Raw genomic sequence first — 23,758 nt, 5'->3', positions numbered from 1 at the left:
CTCATTGAGATGTAGTTTATCATTCACCAATTTTGATATATGTGGAGTCAATCCTGAAATTCATTGTTTCAACAATAGGATCATCTATTATAATGTTTATTTGAATTTTATAAAGTTCTCTTCATTTCATTCTCTTACCGTTTTGATTTGGTGGAAGGGTATACTTTTTATTTACTCTGCATTGAATTAAAAATAAGTACAATGCAATATATATTTAGATAAACTCATTTTTTAGGATGTTTACAGTCGTCTCTCAAATTTATATTTAAGAAACAATTTACAAATTTCACACACGCGATCTAATGGAGAGTGTGTGTTAGGGAGTCTCAGAGATGGAAAGAAAGATAGAGAGAGAGTCTGATAGAGTCTCATATAGTGTCAGAGAGTGTTGCAGAGAGTCAGAGAGATAGATAGATAGATAGATAGAGATAGATAGATATATAGATAGAGACATAGATATATAGAGAGAGATATATATAGATAGAGAGATAGATAGATAGAGAGAGAGATGGATAGATAGGTAGATAGAGATAGATAGATAGATAGACAGAGAGAGAGATAGATAAAGAGAGATAAATAGATAGAGATAAATAGATAGATAGATAGAGAGAGAGATAGATAGAGAGAGATGGTTAGATAGAGATAGATAGATAGAGAGAGATATATATATATATAGATAGATAGAGATAGATAGATAGATAGAGATAGATAGATAGAGAGAGATATATAGATAGGTAGAGATAGATAGATAGAGAGAGATATATAGATAGATAGAGATAGATAGAGAGAGATAGAGATAGATAGACAGATATATATATATATATAAATATATAGAGAGAGACAAAAGGGGAGAAAGGACGCAGATTATTTTATAGATGTTAGGGACATCAACTTAACCAAAATCTTCAGCAAAATTTTTACGCGGATAATGGACCAATCGAATTCAAAAAGAGCGCCTAAAAAGCCTTTTGCAGCTCCAGCCGCGAAGTGCAGTGCCCGATTTGCCATCATATCAGCATCTCCCACCAAAAAGGGCGTCGATTCAGCTCGCAATCATCCAAAAGTGAAATCTTGGGCTCTTTTCTTGCTGCAATTCCGGTTTTGCAGGAATTTGGTTGCATAGATTCGGCGGAAGACGCTGCAAGGACTCGTCCCAGATACAGTCGCAAGCTCTTGAATCCGAGCCCGCAAACACTGTCCGAAATTGTCTTAATCGAGCTGCAGTTCATCCACTGATGGGACGGAGAAGAGTCGGAAGATCGATTTGGCAGTTTGGAAATGATAATCTATTCTTTTCCTCTTCTGGGCAGTGTTTATTTCGGCTAGTTTTGCCGTCCGAGTTGGTTTTGTTCTTGCTGCTGTCTCTGGCTGGATCCGTGAAAGGAGGTGACCCTTATGTTTACTATGAATGGGACGTCTCATATCTCTCGGTTTCGCCTCTTGGTGTCAAGCAACAGGTTCTCCTCTCCGTTTTAGCTTCTTTCAATCTTCCCCATAATTTCTTTCTCATATCGTTCTTTCTGTTTGTCATCAGTTTCTTGTGGAACTAGCGCAATCATGGTTTCTTTTTTCCATTATTGGTCTGAACCCAGTAGGATACACGAGCCAATTTCCACATTTTGCTTTCTATTTTTGGAGCTGGTTAGAAATCTCCTAGAACGAAGCAAAAGTACTACTATTGATACTCTTGTTGCTGATTTTGACGGGCGATTGCTCTTGCTCTCTTTTCTCCACGTCTCTCTGATTAGAAATGGAAATTAGTCCCTGGGCATGACTGAGAAGACCTACCTCGATCTTTCTTTGTTCCCCTATAATAATGTTCAAGGGGTGGCTCCAAAGCGAGAGAAGAATGGCGTCTTGTAGTAGTATGGAGCAAGTTGAAGATCCCGCCAAGGGGAAGACTGTGTTACAGCTGGTGTCTGTGTTGACAAAAGAATGCTGGGAACTGGTTGATATTGGTTGTATTTGGTGATCTTTTGAGCGTATGAGTTCCTCTACGACACTGCATAAACTGACTAAGGCATTCCCACCATGAAGGCAAGGTCAAGTCAGGAGGGATTCAAATGTATAAGCTGACTGATCAACCTTTGGTATCAATATATATTGACTGGAGTGGACTCTTCTCACAATCCTAGCTTCTGATTCGGGTCAAAGGGCAGTGATGATGGCTTTCAGTCAATCATTTCCATCTGTGTCAATATATCCAGAGTATAATTTCTGTGAGTTATGTAACTGGTCGAGTGCTTTAGTCACAAAGGCTAGGGATAATGTCAGACTCGGGGTAAGAATTTTTCCATCATCATTCCCAGTAATGATGTTATTATAGATGCATACTAGTACAATGACAACCTGATAAGACTCTCGATATCACCACAAAGAGAACAAATAAATCTCCTCTGAAACCCTTCTTGAAAAGGTCGTTTCATCGTACACAATCTCTAGGATCAATCAAGGAGCAACAGCTGAATACCAGAACAGGAGTCCAATGAGAAGATTGAGAGGGGACCCAGAAATTGAAAAGAAAAGATGAAAGCCAATCAGAAATTGCTCAACCAGCCAATAGGATCTCCCGCTGGCCCGAGCGCCAGAGTGACTCCAAGTTTTAAGAAGAATTGATGCCTTCCTTCCTTGGCTTCTGCCTTCATCTAGAGCCCCCTTTTCTATCCATAGGTTGCTTTATTCAGACTTCCACATGTGCCCTATTGGGTTGCACGTGTGATGTCCCTTCGCTTGTTTTTTCTTTGATAGGTTTTCATGAGGCTCTTATCACAACCTTTCAACTAGAAAGAGTTTGATAAACAAAGTACGATCTCCTTTGCTGGGTTGATATCCTGTTTCTTTCATAGCATGGCACAATTTCCCAGACATGATCTGGGGGACTGCTTGAGACAACACAATGCTTTCTTCAACCTGCATACGGGTCCTCTGGGTGCCTGTACATCTTAGCCCTAAGGTATTTGCATGTAAATTTTCTCATGTAAATCACTGCAAAGAAATGCATTCTTTGCGCCATACTGTTACAATCTCCAGTCCATGTTGGCTCCCACAGCTAGAAGGATTCAAACTGGGCCAGCTTGGCCCCTGGAGCAAAGTGTCTCTCCATAGTCAATGCCCTAAGACTGTGTGTACCCCTTTCCCTGCAGTTGAGCTTTCATTTCAACAATTCATCTACATTATGCTTGACAGCATACGGCCATCAACACACACGACCTTTTTACCATCAGTAAGGGATACAATGGTCCAAGAGTCATACTGATACCAGAAATTCTTTTATTAACTTTGCAATGGGTAAATTTTGAATAGGGCTCGTCTAATATGCGCTATGTTGGAATCACAATGCAAAACCAAGGAAGAATTCCAATCTGTCCTCGTAAGCAAAGGAGAAGCAAAAGGAAAAAAAATGCAGATAGAGGTTGTCTTGTCTCTCCTCCCATTGTGGTGGCTCCACCGCTTCAGCCTCCTGGCCTCCTACGGATCTTGATCCTGATTCTTTGAAATAAATGACTGCCCTCTGCCTTCTCGGCGCTGGTGTTATTTATTGAGAAATGACATGTGCGACCCTTCCCCAGCTTCCAAGCGAGCTCCCCATTGTTTTAGTCTTCTCGGACAACTTCTGTTAAATAACATATTACATTCATTACGAGGGTGTCCATCTCCACATCCATTGCGTTTTTCTTAACTTTTTTGATCACCTTATAAATGGAGCAGAACCCAATTCCCACAATAAATGCTTGGTAGTCAGCGGAGGAGATCTTATTGAATGCAGTGAGAAAATGGTTTTAAGGTAATTGAGTACATGCCCTCTACAGTTTTTGTTTTTCCATTGACCGACTATGGTCATAATTCCGCATCACCTGCGCAGATTGAGCACCCCTTTCCTCTGATTCTGTGTAACAGATACTGGAGGAGCCCGGTCTATTGGTTTGACTCTGTCATCGGATTCATTGCTGTCATACATGAATGTCTATTCCATAGCTTGTACACTTGTAATGTACTCCAATATCTGCAGACTCCAACCTCCAATGTCGAAATGGCATTGCAGTAGGGTCCACTCCCTGCCCTCTTTGGGCTCCCTTTTCAGATGCACCCTTGGAGAAATATGGCTCCAACTCATTGAATGTAACGTCCTATGATATGAGCAATTTTTTGAACCAAGGATGACAACGCTTGTGCCATTTTTAGGTCAGTGTATAGCCAACAAACATTCACTTAACTACTCTTTGACTGAGCTTGTTGGGGGGATTGTATACTGATATGTTCTTTTCAAGAAAATATAAAAAGCGAGCCAATAAAACAATCAGGTCCATGTCAGCTCAAGAAGAATCAGGGGCCTAGGAACCTATAAATAAGGTTGGGGAAGGAGGCAACAGATGAAATCACAAAGCAGTTGCGGTCCCGTTCAAGAAGTACGGGAAACGCTGGAGAGCAGGAGGAGCCTGCATCCAGAAGGACGGATCGCTCGATCCTTGGTCCTGGTATCGAGAATTCCGTGTTCTTGTATTCACATTGTCCAAACAATTGTATCTCCCTCTCTTGTTCTGATCAAGAATTACATTGAATTGATAAGAGTTTCTCTCTAGAAGACAGAAGAAGATCAAATGTTCATTCGATTTCAATTGATGCTATCATATAGAAGGAAAAATGCTGTGGATTCAACATCCTGGCTTTTAGATCAGTTCTTATTTGAGCATCATAGTAATGCGGTAACATAAGATTTCATGGGCTCTCATAGCTAAGATAAGATGTTGTGGAAGCTGATTGATCAGGTGCCCTGCTGTCAATAATGCTTCACCCCAGAGGTACTTAGGTACATCTTGATGAGTAACTCTCGCAACGCTCAGCAACGCCATTTTACTGTGGGATGTTAATGCATGATGACTCATGGACGATGCCTTGCACTTGACAGTAATATGACATCATCTGGCCTGAACTTCCTCACCTGAATGCTGAGTTGGGTCTTCAGCAACGAGAGAAAGTGTTTCACAACCTCAGTGACTTCTGATTTGTTCTTGAGGAGATATGCCCCTTACTAGTATTACAAACTACGTTTCCCATTTGAAGACAAAGAGGTATGCAGTCCCCAGACAGCTGTGTACAAGGTGAAACAGACTCTCTGCTCCCTTTTCTTCTTGAATGGAGAGCGTTTATGTCTGACACACTGGCAAGCATTACATAACAACTTAGAAAAGTCCATATTGCAAGTAAATACATGGAATCTTTTCCCTAAAGAGTTCAAAGGAAAGATGACCCTATGAGAATGAAACACTTTGACTTGTTCTACATAAGGAAGACTGTCTTCTTCAAGTTGTCCTCCATCTACCATCAGTGCAATTTTTGTGACATCATCCACGTTCAGCAGTCCATGTTGTTTTTCAATTGCTCCGATCCTTCAGTTCAACTTTGTGTTTTATACAAGACAACCAGTGGAGTCCGATGCCAGTGAAAGGCACACATTCTTTACCAACTTCTGAGGACAAATTAATTGTGCCTTTTAGTTTAGCATCATGGAGAACATTTTTAAGAAGAACCAAGCCTCTGATCTTTGCTATACCAATGACCGTAACTGATAGTATTTCTCCGCTGCAGTTAGCACGCGTGCCTACCCCAGAGAAAATAGAGTGATCAACGAATTTGGATAGGAATGAGAATCATATGACCCGTTGCTCCAGAAAAACAGCCAAATTTTCATGTTGAAGGAAGCAATATACTCACCAATGCATGACATGGACATGCTTTCTTTGTCAACTGAGGTCTTCCAACTAATCCAACTTTTCCTTCAAGTCGAGGAAATCAGAAAGTGAGAGTTGGGGCCATGATCTGCACTTGTGGATGGTTCATTGCCATACAACCCCTTAGTTGTCATGACATGAGCCTGGCTATGGCAAGGTGGTTGATATGATGAAGTATCCAATAGGAATGTTCTGGGACAATCTTCCCTTCTAGCAACAAGAATCAAGGAAAGAATATTTGGCTAATGGATGTTCACAGAATCAATCCAGAACAACCTGTAAGTTCAAGGATATAGGAGAGAACAGAGATCAGGAAGAAGAGTAAGATACACTTCGAGAAGAATCGTGGATTTATCTCCTCCCTTTTGGTCGCTTCTCTTGCATTCCTGCCTTCGGCTGTAGCTTCGGACCAGGAAACATTCTCTCTTGAAAATAATTTCCCCTTTCTCGTTCGCCGTCTTCTTTATTTATAGCTTCAGTCACACATGTCACCTATTTCTCCTGATTTTGGATTTGGCTCATCAGGGCGCCTTACTCAGCATTGAGCCCCACGAGGAATCTACAGAGTTGATCTTGCATACCATGCTCTCGATGCATGCAATTTGTGCCATGGACTAGTCTGTAGTTTTCAACTTCACCCCATGGAGACTCCAGCTTACGTACATACTGTTGACCTGTCCTATCACCCTGCTATAGTCATGGGGCCTCAGTGATCAACTCATAAGTCCTCCATGAATTTGCTTTCTTCATGAAGTTTTTGTTTATTTGATTCCAGATTTTTTGTAATATCTAGGAGAAAATAATTTGGATTTAAAACATTTGTGACTGCCAAGAAGCCATGCTTTAATAAAAGACTAGAGAACATTTTTCACTGCATCATCCATCTCTCCAAGAAAAAATGTCAGACGTCGGCCTGTCAACAGTCCGATGACACCCCATAAACACTCCTTTTATGCAGGCATTTCCAATTGTCAGCTCTGTTGGAGCAGAACAGACCAGCAACCAGCCTCCACAGTTAGGGTTCCAGAAAGGAAAAAATACAACTTCAAATTCGTGCTCAAAGTCTGGGGTTTAAATACCCATGACTTACATTGTAGGCTTGGGCCCAGGTGCGGGCATGGAGTGGGCCAAAGACTAGGCCTGGGCCGGGATCGAGTTTAAGTGACTTAATTCACATAAACAGTGAAATTAAAGATACAATTAGGGGCTCTGTTTAACACCCATGTACACCGTAAGTGACCGACCGTACCAACTCTTGTTGGTTCATGGATATCTGGCATGTCAGATGCTGCTACAGTCCATGCTTGTTGATGAAGTTCACCCTCCTGGCACTGTTCTTTGTTCGTTGTGCCACACCAGATGCCACTATGTAGCACCTATGCAGATGTGGATCAAGCTCCTGCATGTTCTGGTACCATGTCGAGGATCTCTTGTTTCCCTGATGAGCAAAACCCAAGTAAAGAAAGAGAAGAAAATAACATTTGACATCTTTCATTTCATTCAGACATGGTTTAGATTATAGATGGGTCCTCTGCTTTCTTTATTCTGGTAAACATGGAAAACATATGCTGATGTGGAAGTAACTGTTATTTGCGTAGAGTTTAATATTGTATACTATTTCTAGCTAAGCCATGGGAGAGAGGCCTAGATAATAATCTTTTCAATACATTAAGGGCAAATAACACGTTAAAGTTCCGCTTTATGAAATTAGAGAAATTGATAGTCATAACCGTTTCTTGGATCATTAAGGGAAAATATACCCTTGAATGTACTGAATTAGCAGCTGTTCATCGTTTCTCTTGAATCTTGATCCTTTCAGTAGAGCTCCTGGGATTGTATAAGAAATCTCAGATGATGATGACTATCACCATCAAGTCCCTGTGTGTCGTTGAGCTAGAAAATGACTATCACCATCAAGTTTTGACTCATTCCTTATCTGATAAACGGCTTTTATCATTTTTAATTGTTTTTCTGGGAACTGTTGATGTCTTTCTGTCACTTAATTTAATTGATTTTTTCAGGTTATTGGAATCAATCGGCAGTTTCCTGGGCCTACACTTAATGTGACAACAAACTGGAATGTTGTTGTGAATGTTCACAATAACTTAGACGAATCTTTTCTCATCACATGGTATGGACGTCGTGTTAGATCATGGAAGATATGTGTTAGGATTTAAGCTAACCAATGGGCCCGAGGCCTTTGTGTAAAATGTAATAGATTAACTCTAGGATTACGAATAAAAGACTAACCTAAAATGAAGGGCCCATTAAGGGCCCACTAATTATCCACTAAGGGCCCATTAAGGGCCCATTAGTGGGAGGTCCGAGTAAGGCCAATATTAGGCCCTTTATGAGCCTAATATTTACTGGGTCTGAGATATCTCAGGCCCAGGCTCCAACGGTCAGAAATTCTGACCGTTGGACAGCTATCTCCTTCAACGGTCATATTTTTCGAAAATATGACCGTTAAGGGGATTCTCTCTCTCTAGTTTAAAGGTATAAAGGGGCCTGTTGAAGAAAATAATAGATGATGTTTTTTGCCCCAATTTCCTGGCTGTGTCACTCTCTCCCCTCTCTTTTCTCTTCATTACTGACATGGTATCAGAGCAGAGATCGATCTGAGCCTGCTGCAGCATTGTTTGAAGCCCTGATCGAAGTCTATTGAAGCCCTGATCGAAGTCTATTGAAGCCCTGATCGCAGTCTTCATTGAAGCTTTGTTTGAGGCTCTGTTTGAGCTCAGATTTCTGTGTTCCTTTCCCTAAAATTCTATGGGAAAATCCAGAGCCAGAGCAGAAAAAGAAGCTGAGGAGCTAGCCTCCCTAGCTGCCTCCACTCCAGCAGCAGCTCCAGCAGTACGTGTTTCAGCCGCTGCCATGCAGTTCACCACACCAGTCCAGGGAAGGCCTGTCCTGCCCGACCTGGACATGAAGTACAACGGCATAAATGGCCAAACATGGGTCACTATGGCACAAAGAGCTCTCAAGGCAGCCTATCTTGGGAGACATTTGACAGGAGAAGCTCCATCAGAAGATGATGCCGGATTGGAGGTATGGGAGTCGGAAGAGGCTCTCATTACGAACTGGATGATAAAGAACATGGAGGATGAACAGAAGAAGGATTATCTTTTGATCGACAGCGTCCGAGACCTCTGGTTAGAGGTAAACAGATCGTGTGCAGAAATGCACAGCGACTTTCGTGTCTATGATCTCCGCGAGCAAGAGCGGACACTAAAGCAGGGAAATCTGACGATTTCCACCTATTCAGCAAGGCTAAAGGCGATTTGGCGGGAATTGGATCTCCTGTGGCCCACAGGGGATAAAAATTCCCCCTCGTACATCCGAGAGGTGAAGTTCAGAACTCTACAATTCCTAATGGGCCTCAACTCCGAGTACGAGACCCTCCGGAGCCAGCTGCTACACCGGGAAAGATTTCCCACATTAGCAGAGGCAATTTCAGAACTCCAAGGAGCAGAAAGCAGGAAGAAGTTAGGTAGTAAGGGAGGAGAAACTCCCAAGCCTACCGTTGCAGCCCACCTAGCAAAAAGAGAGCCCCAGCCTGCGGCACCTCCCCAGCAACCCAAAGCCCCTCCAAAGGAAGGTAATACCTCAGAACTTATCTGCGGGTATTGCAGAAAGCCCGGGCACATCAAGCGAGACTGCCGAAGGCTGGCGTGGAAGGAGGAGCAGATCAAGAAAGGGACCTGGAACCCAGGCCAGCAGAAGAAGGCCTATGTGGCCAGCGAGGGAGACCAACCACCCTCCACCGAGAATGAGGAAACCGGGAGCGACATCCAGAAAATGATTCAAGCTGAAGTAAGCAAAATCCTGCAGAAAATGAGCTCAACGTCCCTCGTGCAGTCTGGTAAGTGTTTTGCATTTACTACTTTTACAAATTCTCAACCTATTTCAGTATCATGGGTGTTGGATTCAGGGGCGACAGACCATATGTCACCCCACAGATCCTTATTTCGAACTTATGAGTTTGAAAAAGGAAATCTTAAAGTTTTCACTGCCAATGGAGGAGTCTTACCGGTAGAGGGAAGAGGAACAATCCTCATTAAAAGGAAAGTCCTGAAGGGGGTACTCCACGTACCTGAATTGAAGGCCAATCTTTTGTCTTTAATCCAGCTAGTGGAGAATACCGGATGGCGGTTCTCCTTGGATTCTGACTGTTGTTTTTTATGTGTAAAGGACACCGGACAGAAGATTTCATCTGTTAGCCGGAGAGGCGGTCTTCTCCTGCTAGATGAATCATGGGAAGGAGGGGGGGAGTCGATGGTCTATGCTGCCCAGAGCGAGGAGCGGGTCATCCTTCTCCATAGAAGATTAGGACACCCCTCATTTCATACCTTAAAACAATTGCATCCTCATTTGTTTAATGGAATTTGTTTTGAAAACTTAATTTGTGACAGTTGCCAATTCGCTAAACTTAACCGGTCCCCATACGTCAGTACGAACCACAGAGCCTCCTCGGCCTTCGAGTGTGTTCATAGTGATGTATGGGGCCCCTGTTCCATATCTGGATTATTACACCAGAGATGGTTTGTCCTATTTGTAGATGATTTCACGAGGTATACATGGGCATACCTAATGAAATCAAAGGCAGAAGTACCGTCTATTATTCTGTTGTTTTGCGAAATGATTCAAAATCAGTTTGGAAAAAGAATTAAATGTCTGAGATCCGACAATGCCAAGGAATACTTCTGCGGAGAAGTAAACAACTACATGGAAAAGAAGGGAATTGTCCATCAATCTTCATGTGTAAATACCCCTCAGCAAAACGGGCTTGCTGAGAGGAAAATTGGTCATATTATGACGTCGGCCAGGGCACTCCTGTTTCAAGGAAATTGCCCTAAATACCTTTGGACTGAGGCAGTAGCTACGTCCACACACCTCATCAACAGGACAGCATCAAAGACATTGGGACTCAAGGCCCCAATTGACAATTTATCCTCTGAATTTCCCAACATAACTTTAAAGACTAACCTGCCGGCCAAAGTATTTGGCTGTGTTGTGTATGTTTATGTCCACAATGCAGGAAAATTGGATCATCGGGCAGTGAAATGTGTGTTTTTGGGTTACTCTACCACGCAGAAAGGGTATAAGTGCTATAATCCGGAGTCAAGGAAAGTGTACGTTTCTGCAGATGTGCAATTCGACGAAGTCAGAATGTTTTATGGGACAGCAGACAGATCTGGAGATTACTTGGAATCAGAGGAAGGAGATGCGGAAGGTGGGAAGTCCAGTCGATTGCTAGAATTAAGGGATAGTGAAGAGGAACGTGAAGAAAACACTGTGCCGGATATGACAGAAAAAGAGGGACCTCACCCGGTAGTGGATGCCGTAAGCGAAGAACAAATATCAGCAGAAGAAGCAAATCAAAGCAACCATGGATGGCCGATTGCAGTTAGTAAAGGTACCCGGAAGTGTACGAAGACCAAACTATATCCGGTAAGCAACTATGTCTCCTACAGTCGTTTTTCCCCAGAATATAATCAAGTGGTGCAGGCCTTGATAGCTGTGTCTATCCCAAAGAACATCAGAGAAGCTCTGACATCCCCAGAATGGAGAAAGGCAATGGACGAGGAAATGGAAGCACTTGAGAAGAACGGCACCTGGGAGGTCGGTACCCTTCCAATGGGAAAAAAGGTAGTCGGTTGTAGATGGGTCTTTACGGTAAAATACCACTCAGATGGGTCAATAGCAAGGCACAAAGCCAGACTGGTGGCCCAGGGGTATACGCAGTCATATGGGATTGACTACAATGAAACGTTCGCCCCTGTTGCGAAACTAAACACGGTCAGAATTCTGATTGCACTGGCAGAAATCTACAAGTGGAAGTTACACCATTACGACGTGAAGAATGCTTTCCTACATGGAGAACTTGAAGAGGAGGTATATATGGCACAACCTCCTAGATATCAGGTGAGCGACAATCCCAGGAACGTCTGCCGCCTCAGAAAGTCTTTATATGGACTTAAGCAGTCTCCCAGAGCATGGTTCGGAAAGTTCTCTAGGGCCATGCTGACAGCAGGATACTTTCAGAGTGAAGGAGACCATACACTCTTCATAAAACATGTTAAGGAAGGTATGGTAGCAATATTAATTGTGTATGTGGATGATATAATTATAACAGGGAATGACGACGAAGAAATTCAGAAACTGGAAAGGTACCTATCGTCATCATTTGATATTAAATCACTGGGGCCTCTAACCTATTTTCTAGGAATTGAAGTTGCCTACTCAGGGACTGGGATTGTACTGTCTCAGCACAAGTACATCCTAGATCTGTTGAAAGAAACCGGTAAGCTGGACTGCCGCCCAGCCGCCACACCAGTTGACATTAATGTCAAACTAAAGGCACAGCAGCATGAGAGGGATGCTCCGGTGGACAAGACATCGTTTCAGAGACTCATTGGTAAGCTCCTGTACCTCAATCATACGAGACCTGACATTGCATTTGCAGTGAACTCCCTGAGCCAGTTCATGAACGACCCACGGGAGTCTCATCAAGGCGCAGCAGACAGAATTTTAGCCTATCTAAAAGGAACTATTGGACAGGGACTATTCTTCCGAACAGGAGGTGAGCCAAGTATTACTTTATACACTGACTCTGATTATGCAGGGTCCTTCGAAGACAGCCGCTCTACTTCTGGGTACTGCAGCTTCCTTGGTGGTAACCTCGTTACATGGCGAAGCAAGAAGCAGAAGGAAGTTTCCCTCTCAAGTGCTGAAGCAGAGCTTCGAGCCTTGAAGAAGGGGGTCTGCGAAGGCATGTGGCTCAAGGGCATCTTGAAGGACCTACACTTATACAACCGTAAGGGTATGATTTTGCAGTCATACAGCAAGTCAGCCATTGCAATGGCGAAGAACCCAGTCCAACATGAGCGCACAAAGCACGCACGGGTGGCGAGACATTACATCAAGCAGAACATTGATGAGGGGCATATCGTCCCACAATATGTACCTACGCTGGAGCAGACCGCGGACATCTTCACGAAAGGCATCCCAGGCCCTCAATTTCAGGCGTTGGTGTCCAAGTTGGGCATGATCAACATCTATACCCAACTTGCGGGGGGGTGTTAGATCATGGAAGATATGTGTTAGGATTTAAGCTAACCAATGGGCCCGAGGCCTTTGTGTAAAATGTAATAGATTAACTCTAGGATTACGAATAAAAGACTAACCTAAAATGAAGGGCCCATTAAGGGCCCACTAATTATCCACTAAGGGCCCATTAAGGGCCCATTAGTGGGAGGTCCGAGTAAGGCCAATATTAGGCCCTTTATGAGCCTAATATTTACTGGGTCTGAGATATCTCAGGCCCAGGCTCCAACGGTCAGAAATTCTGACCGTTGGACAGCTATCTCCTTCAACGGTCATATTTTTCGAAAATATGACCGTTAAGGGGATTCTCTCTCTCTAGTTTAAAGGTATAAAGGGGCCTGTTGAAGAAAATAATAGATGATGTTTTTTGCCCCAATTTCCTGGCTGTGTCACTCTCTCCCCTCTCTTTTCTCTTCATTACTGACATTCGTGTACATGCTATTTAACCAACCAATTACGCCATGTGTTTTGACAAAAGAAACCAAGTGTTTGACTGATGAATGATCCAGGAACGGCATACAACACCGAAAAAATGCTTGGCAGGATGGTGTCTCGGGAACAAATTGCCCTATTCCTCCTGGTTGGAATTGGACCTATGCATTTCAGGTCAAGGATCAAATAGGCAGTTTCTTCTATTTCCCGTCAATTAATTTTCACAGGGCTGCGGGTGGCTATGGGGGCATCGTTGTGAATAATAGAGATATCATTCCATTGCCATTTGGCTCTCCAGATGGAGACGTCACCCTTGCCATCGGTGATTGGTATAAGACAAATTTCAAGGTCAGATTCTCTTTCAAACAACAGTCCTCAACTTCTCTGGGGTTACTTCCGTCAATTAAGCGCTCTAGGTGCATTGTGATCTTTTCATGCGGACATGTTTCCTACCAAATTTCATGAGTGGGTTTTTCTCTCTGAGAAAACGTGATAAGTAACTTAAACAATCCCCAGGCATGTTTCAGGCATTTTAGACCACTAGAGGCATTTTGGGTTTCCCACTCAGGCGTGTTCCCTTTAAATAGTGTACAAGACAAAATTTGTTCTACTTCAGGCATCATGTCCTTTAAACAGGGTATACGACACAATTTAAGGTCTGATTTTACTCTTTCAGAAAACATTTAAAGCTACTAAAATGTTCCCGAACCCCTCCTGGGGTATTTTTATCATTTTAACTCTTACAGGGCATTTTGTTCTTAGTCCATCCTGCCGCTTCTCTCCTCACTTGGCAAGGTCCACCCTGTCATTATCCTTTTCCCCTGCAGAAGTTCTCTCTTTCTAGCAGACCGTCCTCTGAGCTCTCTTCTTCCCTTTTTCGTGATAAAAACATGATAAGTGCTTCAGCAAGTCTTATCAGAGGAGGTCCAGGTGTGTGGGAAACGGTGTCCTGTTATGATCGCCATGGAGATCTAAAAAAATCAAGAAACGGTACGACGGATAGAGAGGAGAATAGGAGAGATGGAAGAGGTAAGAGAGAAGAAGAGAGAGCGATAGGTGAACAAACTCTCAAGAACCTCCGAATCGGGAGTTCTTGCTCTCACGAAAGCCGAATACAGCTACTCATGCCAAGAAACCACAGGGTAATCATTCATCAAAAGTCCCTCTAATGACCTTACAAGGGGGTATATATAACCCTACGATTTCAAGAATCAGTTATCTCATCTGGACTCTAACATGTCCATTCAGTTTTCTATGCTAATTCTTATTAGAAAATTTTAAATCATCAGATCTCTATTTGTTATACTGCACACTATAACTGAACACCTAGGTGGTTATCAGTAACCCTCCAAGTATTTTCTAATTTTCATCATACCAGGATCTCAGAAAAGCATTTGATGAAGGCAAGGAGCCTGCGTCGCCTGATGGTGTATTGTTCAATGGGCTTGGCCCCTACCGATACAATGACTCTACTGTTCCGGCGGGAATTGCCTTTGAGACAATAAATGTTGAGCCAGGTGATGTTTGCTGGCGTTGTTTGATTTGTGGTGTTTTTAGTTTTTGTATAAGTCAAAATTTTTTAGCTCCTTATGATATTTTGTCAAACACAACCATCTAAGTAGCATAAAAAATAAAGGGATAAGAAGAAGTTATACTTTCTTATTTAATGAGGAAAACATGTGATTGAAATTCGTTGAAAAAAGCATATTTTTTGTAGGTGCTTTCAATTATTTGTCATACGATAGGATAAGAATGGCCGTTCCCTTTATTATTAGGGTGTTTCACAAAAAATTGTAAAGGCAGATAGAATATAATCAAATAGTGTTGTTCAGCGTGAGGTCACTGTTGTTTGCGCCAGCTTATCTTCTCTCCTATCTCACCACAATACACAACATAACTGAGAAAAATTGAAGTAGTTATGGAGTTGTGTTTATTCTAGGATGAAGGTTGTTGTAAAGTAGACACATATAATTAGTTTTTGAACTGTTCTTTTATGGTCCTGTATTCTTAATGACGTGAAATGAACATCAAAGCAGGTAAAACATACAGGTTTAGGGTTCACAACGTGGGCGTCGCTATCAGTCTAAACTTCCGAATCCAAAATCATAATCTGCTTTTGGTGGAGACTGAAGGATCATACACTGTTCAACAAAACTACACGAATATGGACATACATGTTGGTCAATCGTACTCATTTCTGGTGACAATGGATCAGAATGCCAGCACTGACTATTACGTAGTGGCAAGCCCTCGATTGATTGATTCTACTTCAGGCCATACAGTCTCAGGTGTTGCCATTTTGCATTATTCAAACTCACAGGGTCCAGCATCAGGCCCCCTTCCTGATGTTCCCAACGAGAGTGACATATATGCATCGATGAACCAGGCGAGATCAATTCGGTATTATTTTCTTCTCTAACTCTTTCTTCTTTGATCCTGTAGAATTCTGATTAATTGGTTGAATTATTTTGTTCCTTGTGGATGATGCAAAACATTCATTACTTTATAAATAATTCTGATAAGAAACTATGTGGGATTATAATTGTGCTGGCCCAATGAGGGCATGCTGATCATCGGTAGGTGTTGATGTTTATGTCTATAAATTATGTTGATCATTCAGTTTCATTCATGTTCTGGCTGTAGAAAAGCAGATGGACAATTGAAACTCCTAATTAAGAAGGCAGTGACATTTTTACCATGCAGTTCAACTGTGGGGTTCACTATAACTGATGATTTTTTTTTGAAAATTCACAATAACTGATGATGATGACGAATTTCATCCTTTGCCAGCTTATGGTGTAACATCGCCAGCTTTTGTCTCTCTGATTTGACTCTCTCATTTGTATTCCATGTTTTCCATAGATCCTTAATCAGAATCTAATTCTTTTTTTGTTGATCATTAGGTGGAATGTTTCAGCCAGTGCAGCGCGCCCAAATCCCCAGGGATCATTCAGATATGGGGACATAACTGTTACTGATCTATTCGTGATTCTTAATAAGCCTGCAGAGCTTATAAATGGAAGGTGGCGCAGGACTTTGAACGGCATTTCCTATGTTGCCCCTGTGACACCACTTAAGCTGGCACAACAGTATGATGTCCCTGGGGTTTACAAGCTTGACTTTCCAAATAAGATGTTGAATCGGCTGCCAAAGGTGGACACCTCTTTAATCAACGGCTCATATAAAGGATTTGTAGAAATCGTGTTCCAGAACAATGACACACATGTTCATACATACCACCTCGATGGGTATGCGTTTTTTGTAGTTGGGTAAGTGCCGATAAATGTTTTGGCATTTCAGTTTTTTGGTTATCATTCTACCCTCCCTCATGCCTGTGGAAAGTCATACATGCGTATTGGAAACTGTAGCATGGATTATGGAGTGTGGACGGAAAATAGCAGAGGTGTTTATAACAAATGGGATGGTGTTGCTCGTTGCACTGCACAGGTATGTATGATAACTAGGCTTGTATTTCTGATTTTTTATAGTTTTATCAAAACAGGTCTTGAAAAAATGTTATCAGATTAATATAGAAATGAATTTCATCCCCAAAACTGGAACTGGCAAAAATTAGACAAGACACGAAAATTCACGAACTTAGGTGTTTAACTGCAGATTTGTGCATATATTCACCTTAAAATCACGGTTAGCTAGTATTTTGCTTTAAAATCTGAATCTTGATACATATTATTGAGTTGACCCTTGGGTGATTCTCCCTTCTTTTTTTTCAAAAGAAAAAAAAACTATTGAGGTGACCCTTGACCCTAAACAGAATCTTAATATCCTAGAGCCAAAACCCCGAGTTCATAATCTAATCCAAACCCCAAACCCTATCTTGCAGAACGTTAACTCTCAACCCTATACCTTGAAATCTAGACCCTAAACCCTAAAAACCAAACCCATTTTCTAAAGCTTACTAATAAACTTAATACGATGAGCCAGGCTCTAAGAGAGCACAATAGAAAATGTTTTATTCTTTTACTGAATGGAAAGGAGGTCTCTTAGGGAAAAGACGAGCAGGAAACCTGAATTAAGAGAATTCTCTGCTTGTTTATTTTTTTACCTTTTATTTCTAGGTTTTCCCTGGAGCATGGACTGCAATTCTCGTCTACCTGGACAATGCTGGAATTTGGAACCTCAGAACTCAGAATTTGAACTCATGGTATCTGGGCCAAGAACTCTATGTCAGTGTTGTGAATCCAGAGTCGACCGAAAAGTCTGAGTCTCCCGTTCCTGACAATGTCCTATTCTGTGGCGAGCTCTCCAGCCTTCAGCGGTCAGGATTTTCTCCTCTATAAATATTATTCTAAAGGGATTTCCTTTTTATTCATAACAGTATACTGGTGAAATGTCGCCGGCTTTTGGGGTCGCGATGATGCAGCCCCTAGAGCTAGAGAGGGCGGGTTATATATATTTTTTCAATTTTATCTTCTCTGTTTCTTCCTTGCTCCATTTCTCACCTTTCTCTTCTCGCTCTACTTTTTCCCCTTTTTTATAATTCTCTTCTCTTCTTTGTGCTCGTTCTGTTCTCTTTTATGTATCTCTTCCTATCTTCATTTCTTCTCCTCTCACTTTCTTGTCCTCGCTTTCCATCATCTATTACTAACTCTTCTCACATCGTTGCCCTCTCCCTCTGTTCCCTCTTAACTATCTCTTCTCAACCCGTTCTTTCCCATCTTCAGTTTTTCTGCTCTTTCTTCTTCATCCTCCTATTTTCTCATATCGATCCAATCCCTTGCCTCTTCTATTTCTCTTTTCACTTCTTTTTCTTCTTTTGACATTCTCTAATAACTATCACTTCTCTCTCCTTTTCTCACTCTCTCACTTTCTCTTCTCTCTCAGCTACCTCTTCTTTCTCCTCTTCTATTTTTCTTTGCTCTTCTTCTAGCAGCGACAGGGACATCTGCGTTTGGGCAAATTTCATCTGCCCCTGCGTCTTGTCTGGGACGTCACACCCTTAGAGACATGTTCCCCGATCAATCATCTCTCTTCATTATGCTGTCAAATTTGAAGCTTAATTATAATACCTGTCGTTTCTCTTACCTTTCAACTGATGAAATTTCTATTACCTTTCTTTTCAGGCAGCAGTCCAGTAGATTCAGGTACTCTGATGCTTGTTTGATCCACAATGGCTGGCTAGTTTCTCTTGTGGGATCCCTTGCTTGGGCTGGGCTTCTTCTTTCGTGGTGAGTCTTAGGCTGACTTGACGAAATATGCAGTTCTCTAACTTAGGTTGATTCTGCCTAGCTTTGTTTTCCTCTGCCTCTCTCTCTCTCTCTCTCTCTCTCTCTTTCTATCTATCAATAAGAAGTTATGGAATCGGCTCCTACTTCTGCATCCAATGAGCAACGAGTGGGTAGTCTCTCATTTCTCTCTTTCTTTGGCGCTTCTTTTTTCTTTAATCTGTGGTAAAAGAATTTCACCTGTTGATCTTTTGCCCGCCAATGATTTTGAGTACTTGTAGTGACCCGTGAGTCAATACAACTTATCCAATGATTCAAACTCTTTCAAGAATTCAGCATGTGTTTTACTGCATCATTGATGATATTCTAGGATCATGAGAGGACATTATCTTATTATTTATCCCTAACTACCTATTAGAAGATATGAGCTGTCTCACACCTTAATTGTCACTCTAAGAGGGGAAGCAACATCAACGTGTTCTTAGAAGAAAATTATATAATCAACCGCTGAGTAAAATTTCAGTCACTGATATCAGCCAAAACAATGTGAAAGGATCCCCATGTGAGATGTCTCATCTATACAACATTTTGATGTTATATGGTAAATCTTTTTGCTATAAGATTGCATTTTAGCATACATTTGCTTCAAGCTCATTTCTTTTTGCTGAATGAGTTTATAAACTCACCATGTTTGACTAAAACTCAAGAACCTCAAGACGAGTACCTAAATGATTTGTATTATGTAAAAATAAAATTAAGGTTCCCGAAACATATCTAGGCTCCTGAACAAGGAGATTAAACAAAGATGGAGTGAATGTGCTGTAGTAATTCCAATGTGGACAATTTTAGCAAACCTTTGTTACAAGGTAGAATGAAGTTTTAGGTAGTTATAAGACACCACAGATGAGCAAAATTATGTCCATCCATTACATATATGTTGGTGCCAGACTCGCAAGGAAATCATGTTTTAGTGATAAGGGGAAAAATAATACAACAGAGAGAAGATATACAAAGCTTAAAAATAAACAAGGGAAATCAGAATGCGTAGAATGTGGGGAAGTAATAATGTATAATTTGAGCTTTCTTCAATGGAAGAATATTCATTTGTTACTCTTCAAAAAATTGAGTGAACTTTCAAGGGGTCCACAAAAAATTACCATGGACATGGAGGCAGCATGGACATGTGGTTGATGATAACTCTTATCTGAAACATAGGCTCAAAGGTGGACACCAGTCCATATTTGGATTGATTACGAGTCTTAATCCTGAGTTTATATTATTTTAGAGGGTAGTATTTATTAGAGCTGGAATTTAATCGCATATTGCAAAACGATAAAAAATATCTCTTAATCACTAAATAAAAACCCCTTCACATTGAAGTGACCTGCTTCATCATTATAAATATATATTGGAGTGTTATGATAATAATAATACTTTCATTCTTCATATGCATATTTTATTCATCATATTTTCATCCTTCATGTACATATTTTATCCAACTTAAACCACACAGTCGAGAAGACTAAGACTGGAATCCCAATTGCGTCATTAATTTGATGGTTTTATCACATGTCCACGTATTGGATCCATGTTGAGATGTTAACCTGTCAAGCTCTAAACACATATGCACCATGCCCAACACGTTGAATCTCTTCCTTCATATTTACAAGCCACAATATGGCTCCACAGTCCTCCATACGCCGTTCCGATTGCATCGGAAGGGGAGATGAGACAAGGGAAAAAGGACAAGGGTGGGTGCCTAAACAATTCTTGCATGGGTGAGTTTTGTTCAAGGACTTCCCCTACTTATACTCAATGAAAATGTTTCACAAACATCCCTAAACTTTACGAATATCTTTCGACATCCTTATGACCCCTTGTGTGTGCCCCTGTAGGCACATATATTGTTATAGTTAATGGGACATGTGCCCCTGTAGGCACATATATTGTTATTACCATTACAATTTGATTGTATGTATTATTATATTGTTCAATGAATCACATATGAATTTAATCTACTTGATATGCCGAGTCTCCCTCCAATGGATCGCCAAGCTACAACTCGTGCTCTAGAAGATACAACAGAATGTGTTGATGAAACCTTTCTATCAAAAGTTGTCGTGCACATATAGTGCTACGTCACCTTGACGCTCCTCAAATTACTAAGAGTGTGTCCAACTGTCAAACGGTAATCACTCAGCCACATAGTACTAATGCGTTGGCATATTATTGAGGAAGTCTCCTCTGAAATTCCATTGATGTGGCCAAGGACTTCATTGCATCGCCTTCCTTGTGCCTTCTTTTATATCGAGGGCCCAAGACAAGCGCAAATAAATTTTCTCTCAATCAAACAACTGTTCAAATTGATGGCCCCATACGTTGATTATGATTCATCACAGAAACAAATATTATAGTAGTTTTTATTGATAGCACGAGGGTTGAGTTTGAGGTACTAATTAATGATTCAGACAAGTTGCAAAATCCGATCTCTATGACGAGAAATCTAATGAATGTTACACAAAACTTACCAGAGATGGTTCAAGCTGGTAGTATGTTGGGTCGAGGAACTCTTAAAGAGTTTGATATTACAAAAATGTCCTAATTTCCCAATTCATCAATGAGCAGTGATTTTTCTGTTCATTTTTTCCTCCCATTTTCCTATGGATGACAACGATACAAACAGAATCCTAGTACAATGATCAAGCGAGATACATTTCATTAGAGAAAGAGCTTTGTCTAAAAGTTGGTACCAATGTATTGGACATCCACAATTTCCTATCTTACAACACGTAAAAATTCGACCTGTTCCGCATATCACTCACCTCAACAAACTGAGTTTGAACCTGAAAGTACTTCTAAATCTCATGAACTGTCCTTTTTCTCAAATCCATCATAGTTCAAGTAAACCACTTGAAGTCATCAATTTTGACTTTTGGGGACTATCACCTTTTCTCTTTTTAATCTAGCTTTTCTATTATCCAATTTTTGTAAACAGTTTTATGAAATTTATATAGCCTTATTTTCTAACAAGAAATGTGACTTGTTATTGCTTATTAAATGCAAAAATTGATTGGAAAATTAATGCTTCAATAGTATCTATTTCTAAACTCAATCCTAACTTATTGTTTTTAAAACACAAGGAACAATTCATCGATGGTCATTTCTATGCAGTTAAGAAAAAAAAACTGCACAGCAGAAACATTTATATCTTGTGCAAATTTCCCGGACTATGCTTCATCTATCAAGTGTGCTGAAGAAACTCTAAATGAGGATGTGTTTGGTTCTGATTTTCTCCTCATTAGAATGATCATTGAGGGAGATCGGGGCTCAGAAGAGATATATAGAGTGATGGAGATAGAGAGAGAGGGAGAGGGAGAGAGATAGAGTGATGGAGATAGAGAGAGAGAGAGGGAGAGAGATAGAGTGATGAAGATAGAGAGAGAAAGGGAAAGGGAGAGAGATAGAGTGATGCAGAGAGGGAGAGGAAGAGAGATAGAGTGATGGAGAGAGAGGGAGAGGAAGAGAGATAGAGTGATGGAGAGAGAGGGAGAGAAAGAGAGATAGAGTGATGGAGAGAGAGAGGGAGAGAGATAGAATGATGGAGAGAGAGAGAAAGACAGATAGAGTGACGAAGAGAGAGAGAGGGAGAGGGAGAGAGAGAGAGAGAGAGAGAGAGAGAGAGAGAGAGAGAGAGAGAGAGAGAGAGAGAGAGGGAGAGAGGGAGAGAGAGAGAGAGAGAGAGAGAGAGAGAGAGAGAGAGAGAGAGAGAGAGAGAGAGAGAGAGAGAGAGAGAGAGAGAGAGAGAGAGAGAGAGAGAGAGAGAGAGAGAAGGAGAGAGAGAGAGAGAGAGAGAGAGAGAGAGAGAGAGAGAGAGAGAGAGAGAGAGAGGGAGGGAGAGAGAGAGAGAGAGAGAGAGAGAGAGAGAGAGAGAGAGAGAGAGAGAGAGAGAGAGAGAGAGAGAGAGAGAGAGAGAGAGAGAGAGAGAGAGAGAGAGAGAGAGAGAGAGAGAGAGAGAGAGAGAGAGAAAGAAAGAGAGAGAGAGCGAGAGAGAGAGAGAGAGAGATGTAAAGTTCACTCACAGAAGAGGAAGTGGAAGAAGAATAATGGAGATAGAGGAGAACAAGAGAAGATGAGAAGAGTGGCAACACAATGTAGACCGTGGTTCTTCTCTTCTAAATCATTAATAATAAAAGACCGGTGAGTTGGTATTTATAGGATAGATCATAACGGTAAATTTAAACTATTTAGGCAGTTATAGATTGAGATCTATAAGTGCCATTCCAATTATAGCCATTATATTTTCTAATTGTTATATCAGCCTAACGAGATGTAATCCTATCGACTAGATTAAGCCTATGTAGATTTAATCCTCTCCTCTAGATTCCCTTATATTTAATCCCACCCGTCTAATACTCATACCGAGTTATAGATATATGTTTCATTTTTACTAATCTAGAGTTATTAAGATCCCTATAGTCGTTGCTGTGGCTGACATGTTCTCTATTTCGCTTCAAGACAGACAGACAAATAGACAGACATACAGAATGGGAGATGAATAGAGAGAACTGATAGAGAGAGTGAGAGCAAACATAGAGATAAAAAAGTGACAGAGAGATGAGAAAATATGGTGAAAGACATAGAGAGAAGGTGAGGAGCGTGAGAGAAAAAGAGAGAAATGAAAGAATGCGAAATCTTTTCCAAGAACGAGGAGTAGAGAGAGGGAAGAAAAACAGTCGAGACTGTTAACTGATGATCTTTATTAGTCCATAAAGTTAATTATAATACTGGTTCACGCTTTTTCTAATGGGTAATAGCTGTTAAAATAGTATGTTTCTATAACTTAATCATAGCCATCATAAGAAATCAGAACAGCTATGCTAAGTTGATTCCTGGCCTTTAGATCATTTCCTATCTACATTTAATCCTAGACGCTAGATTATTTATGTTTGATCCTGGCCATCTAACTTTGAACTTATATTTAATCCTAGCTGCTAATTTCTCATGAGTATAGGTTACGAGTCTCAATTTTACTAGCTTATCTTTATTATGAATCCTATACATCCCATTGGTGCTGAGCTGTATGCTGAATTGTCACCGAGTTTCAGACTCCGTTATCAAGAGAGACAGAGGGAGAGGCAAAGAGTAATAGAGAGAGGCACACAACACATAGAATGAAAGCGAAATAATAAATATGATAAACACACTAAAACAGAGAGTGATGGGAGAGAAGACAGAAAGAAAAATCACATCAAAAGCACGACCTACACCAGTCACCTTAGCTGATCACTAACTGTATCATATCTCAGT

General features: G+C 41.1%; 1 protein-coding gene across 1 annotated transcript; it reads left to right on the top strand.

The window, feature by feature from the left end:
- Positions 1 to 925: 925 nt before the first annotated feature.
- LOC144711051 (monocopper oxidase-like protein SKU5) lies at positions 926 to 18,782 on the top strand. Its single transcript, XM_078584967.1, has 9 exons — positions 926 to 1,457; positions 7,751 to 7,860; positions 13,346 to 13,616; positions 14,647 to 14,785; positions 15,305 to 15,668; positions 16,172 to 16,537; positions 16,637 to 16,715; positions 17,345 to 17,544; positions 18,350 to 18,782. Exons 1-9 carry the CDS (start codon positions 1,236 to 1,238, stop codon positions 18,456 to 18,458), a joined length of 1,860 nt encoding a protein of 619 aa, XP_078441093.1. The 5' UTR covers positions 926 to 1,235; the 3' UTR covers positions 18,459 to 18,782.
- Positions 18,783 to 23,758: the final 4,976 nt, after the last annotated feature.

Source organism: Wolffia australiana, chromosome 13 (assembly GCF_029677425.1).
Source record: "Wolffia australiana isolate 7733 chromosome 13, ASM2967742v1".
In the NCBI taxonomy this organism is placed as follows: domain Eukaryota; kingdom Viridiplantae; phylum Streptophyta; class Magnoliopsida; order Alismatales; family Araceae; genus Wolffia; species Wolffia australiana.
The sequence above is the reverse complement of the archived record's forward strand: the minus strand, read 5'-3'. Positions and strand labels throughout refer to the sequence as shown.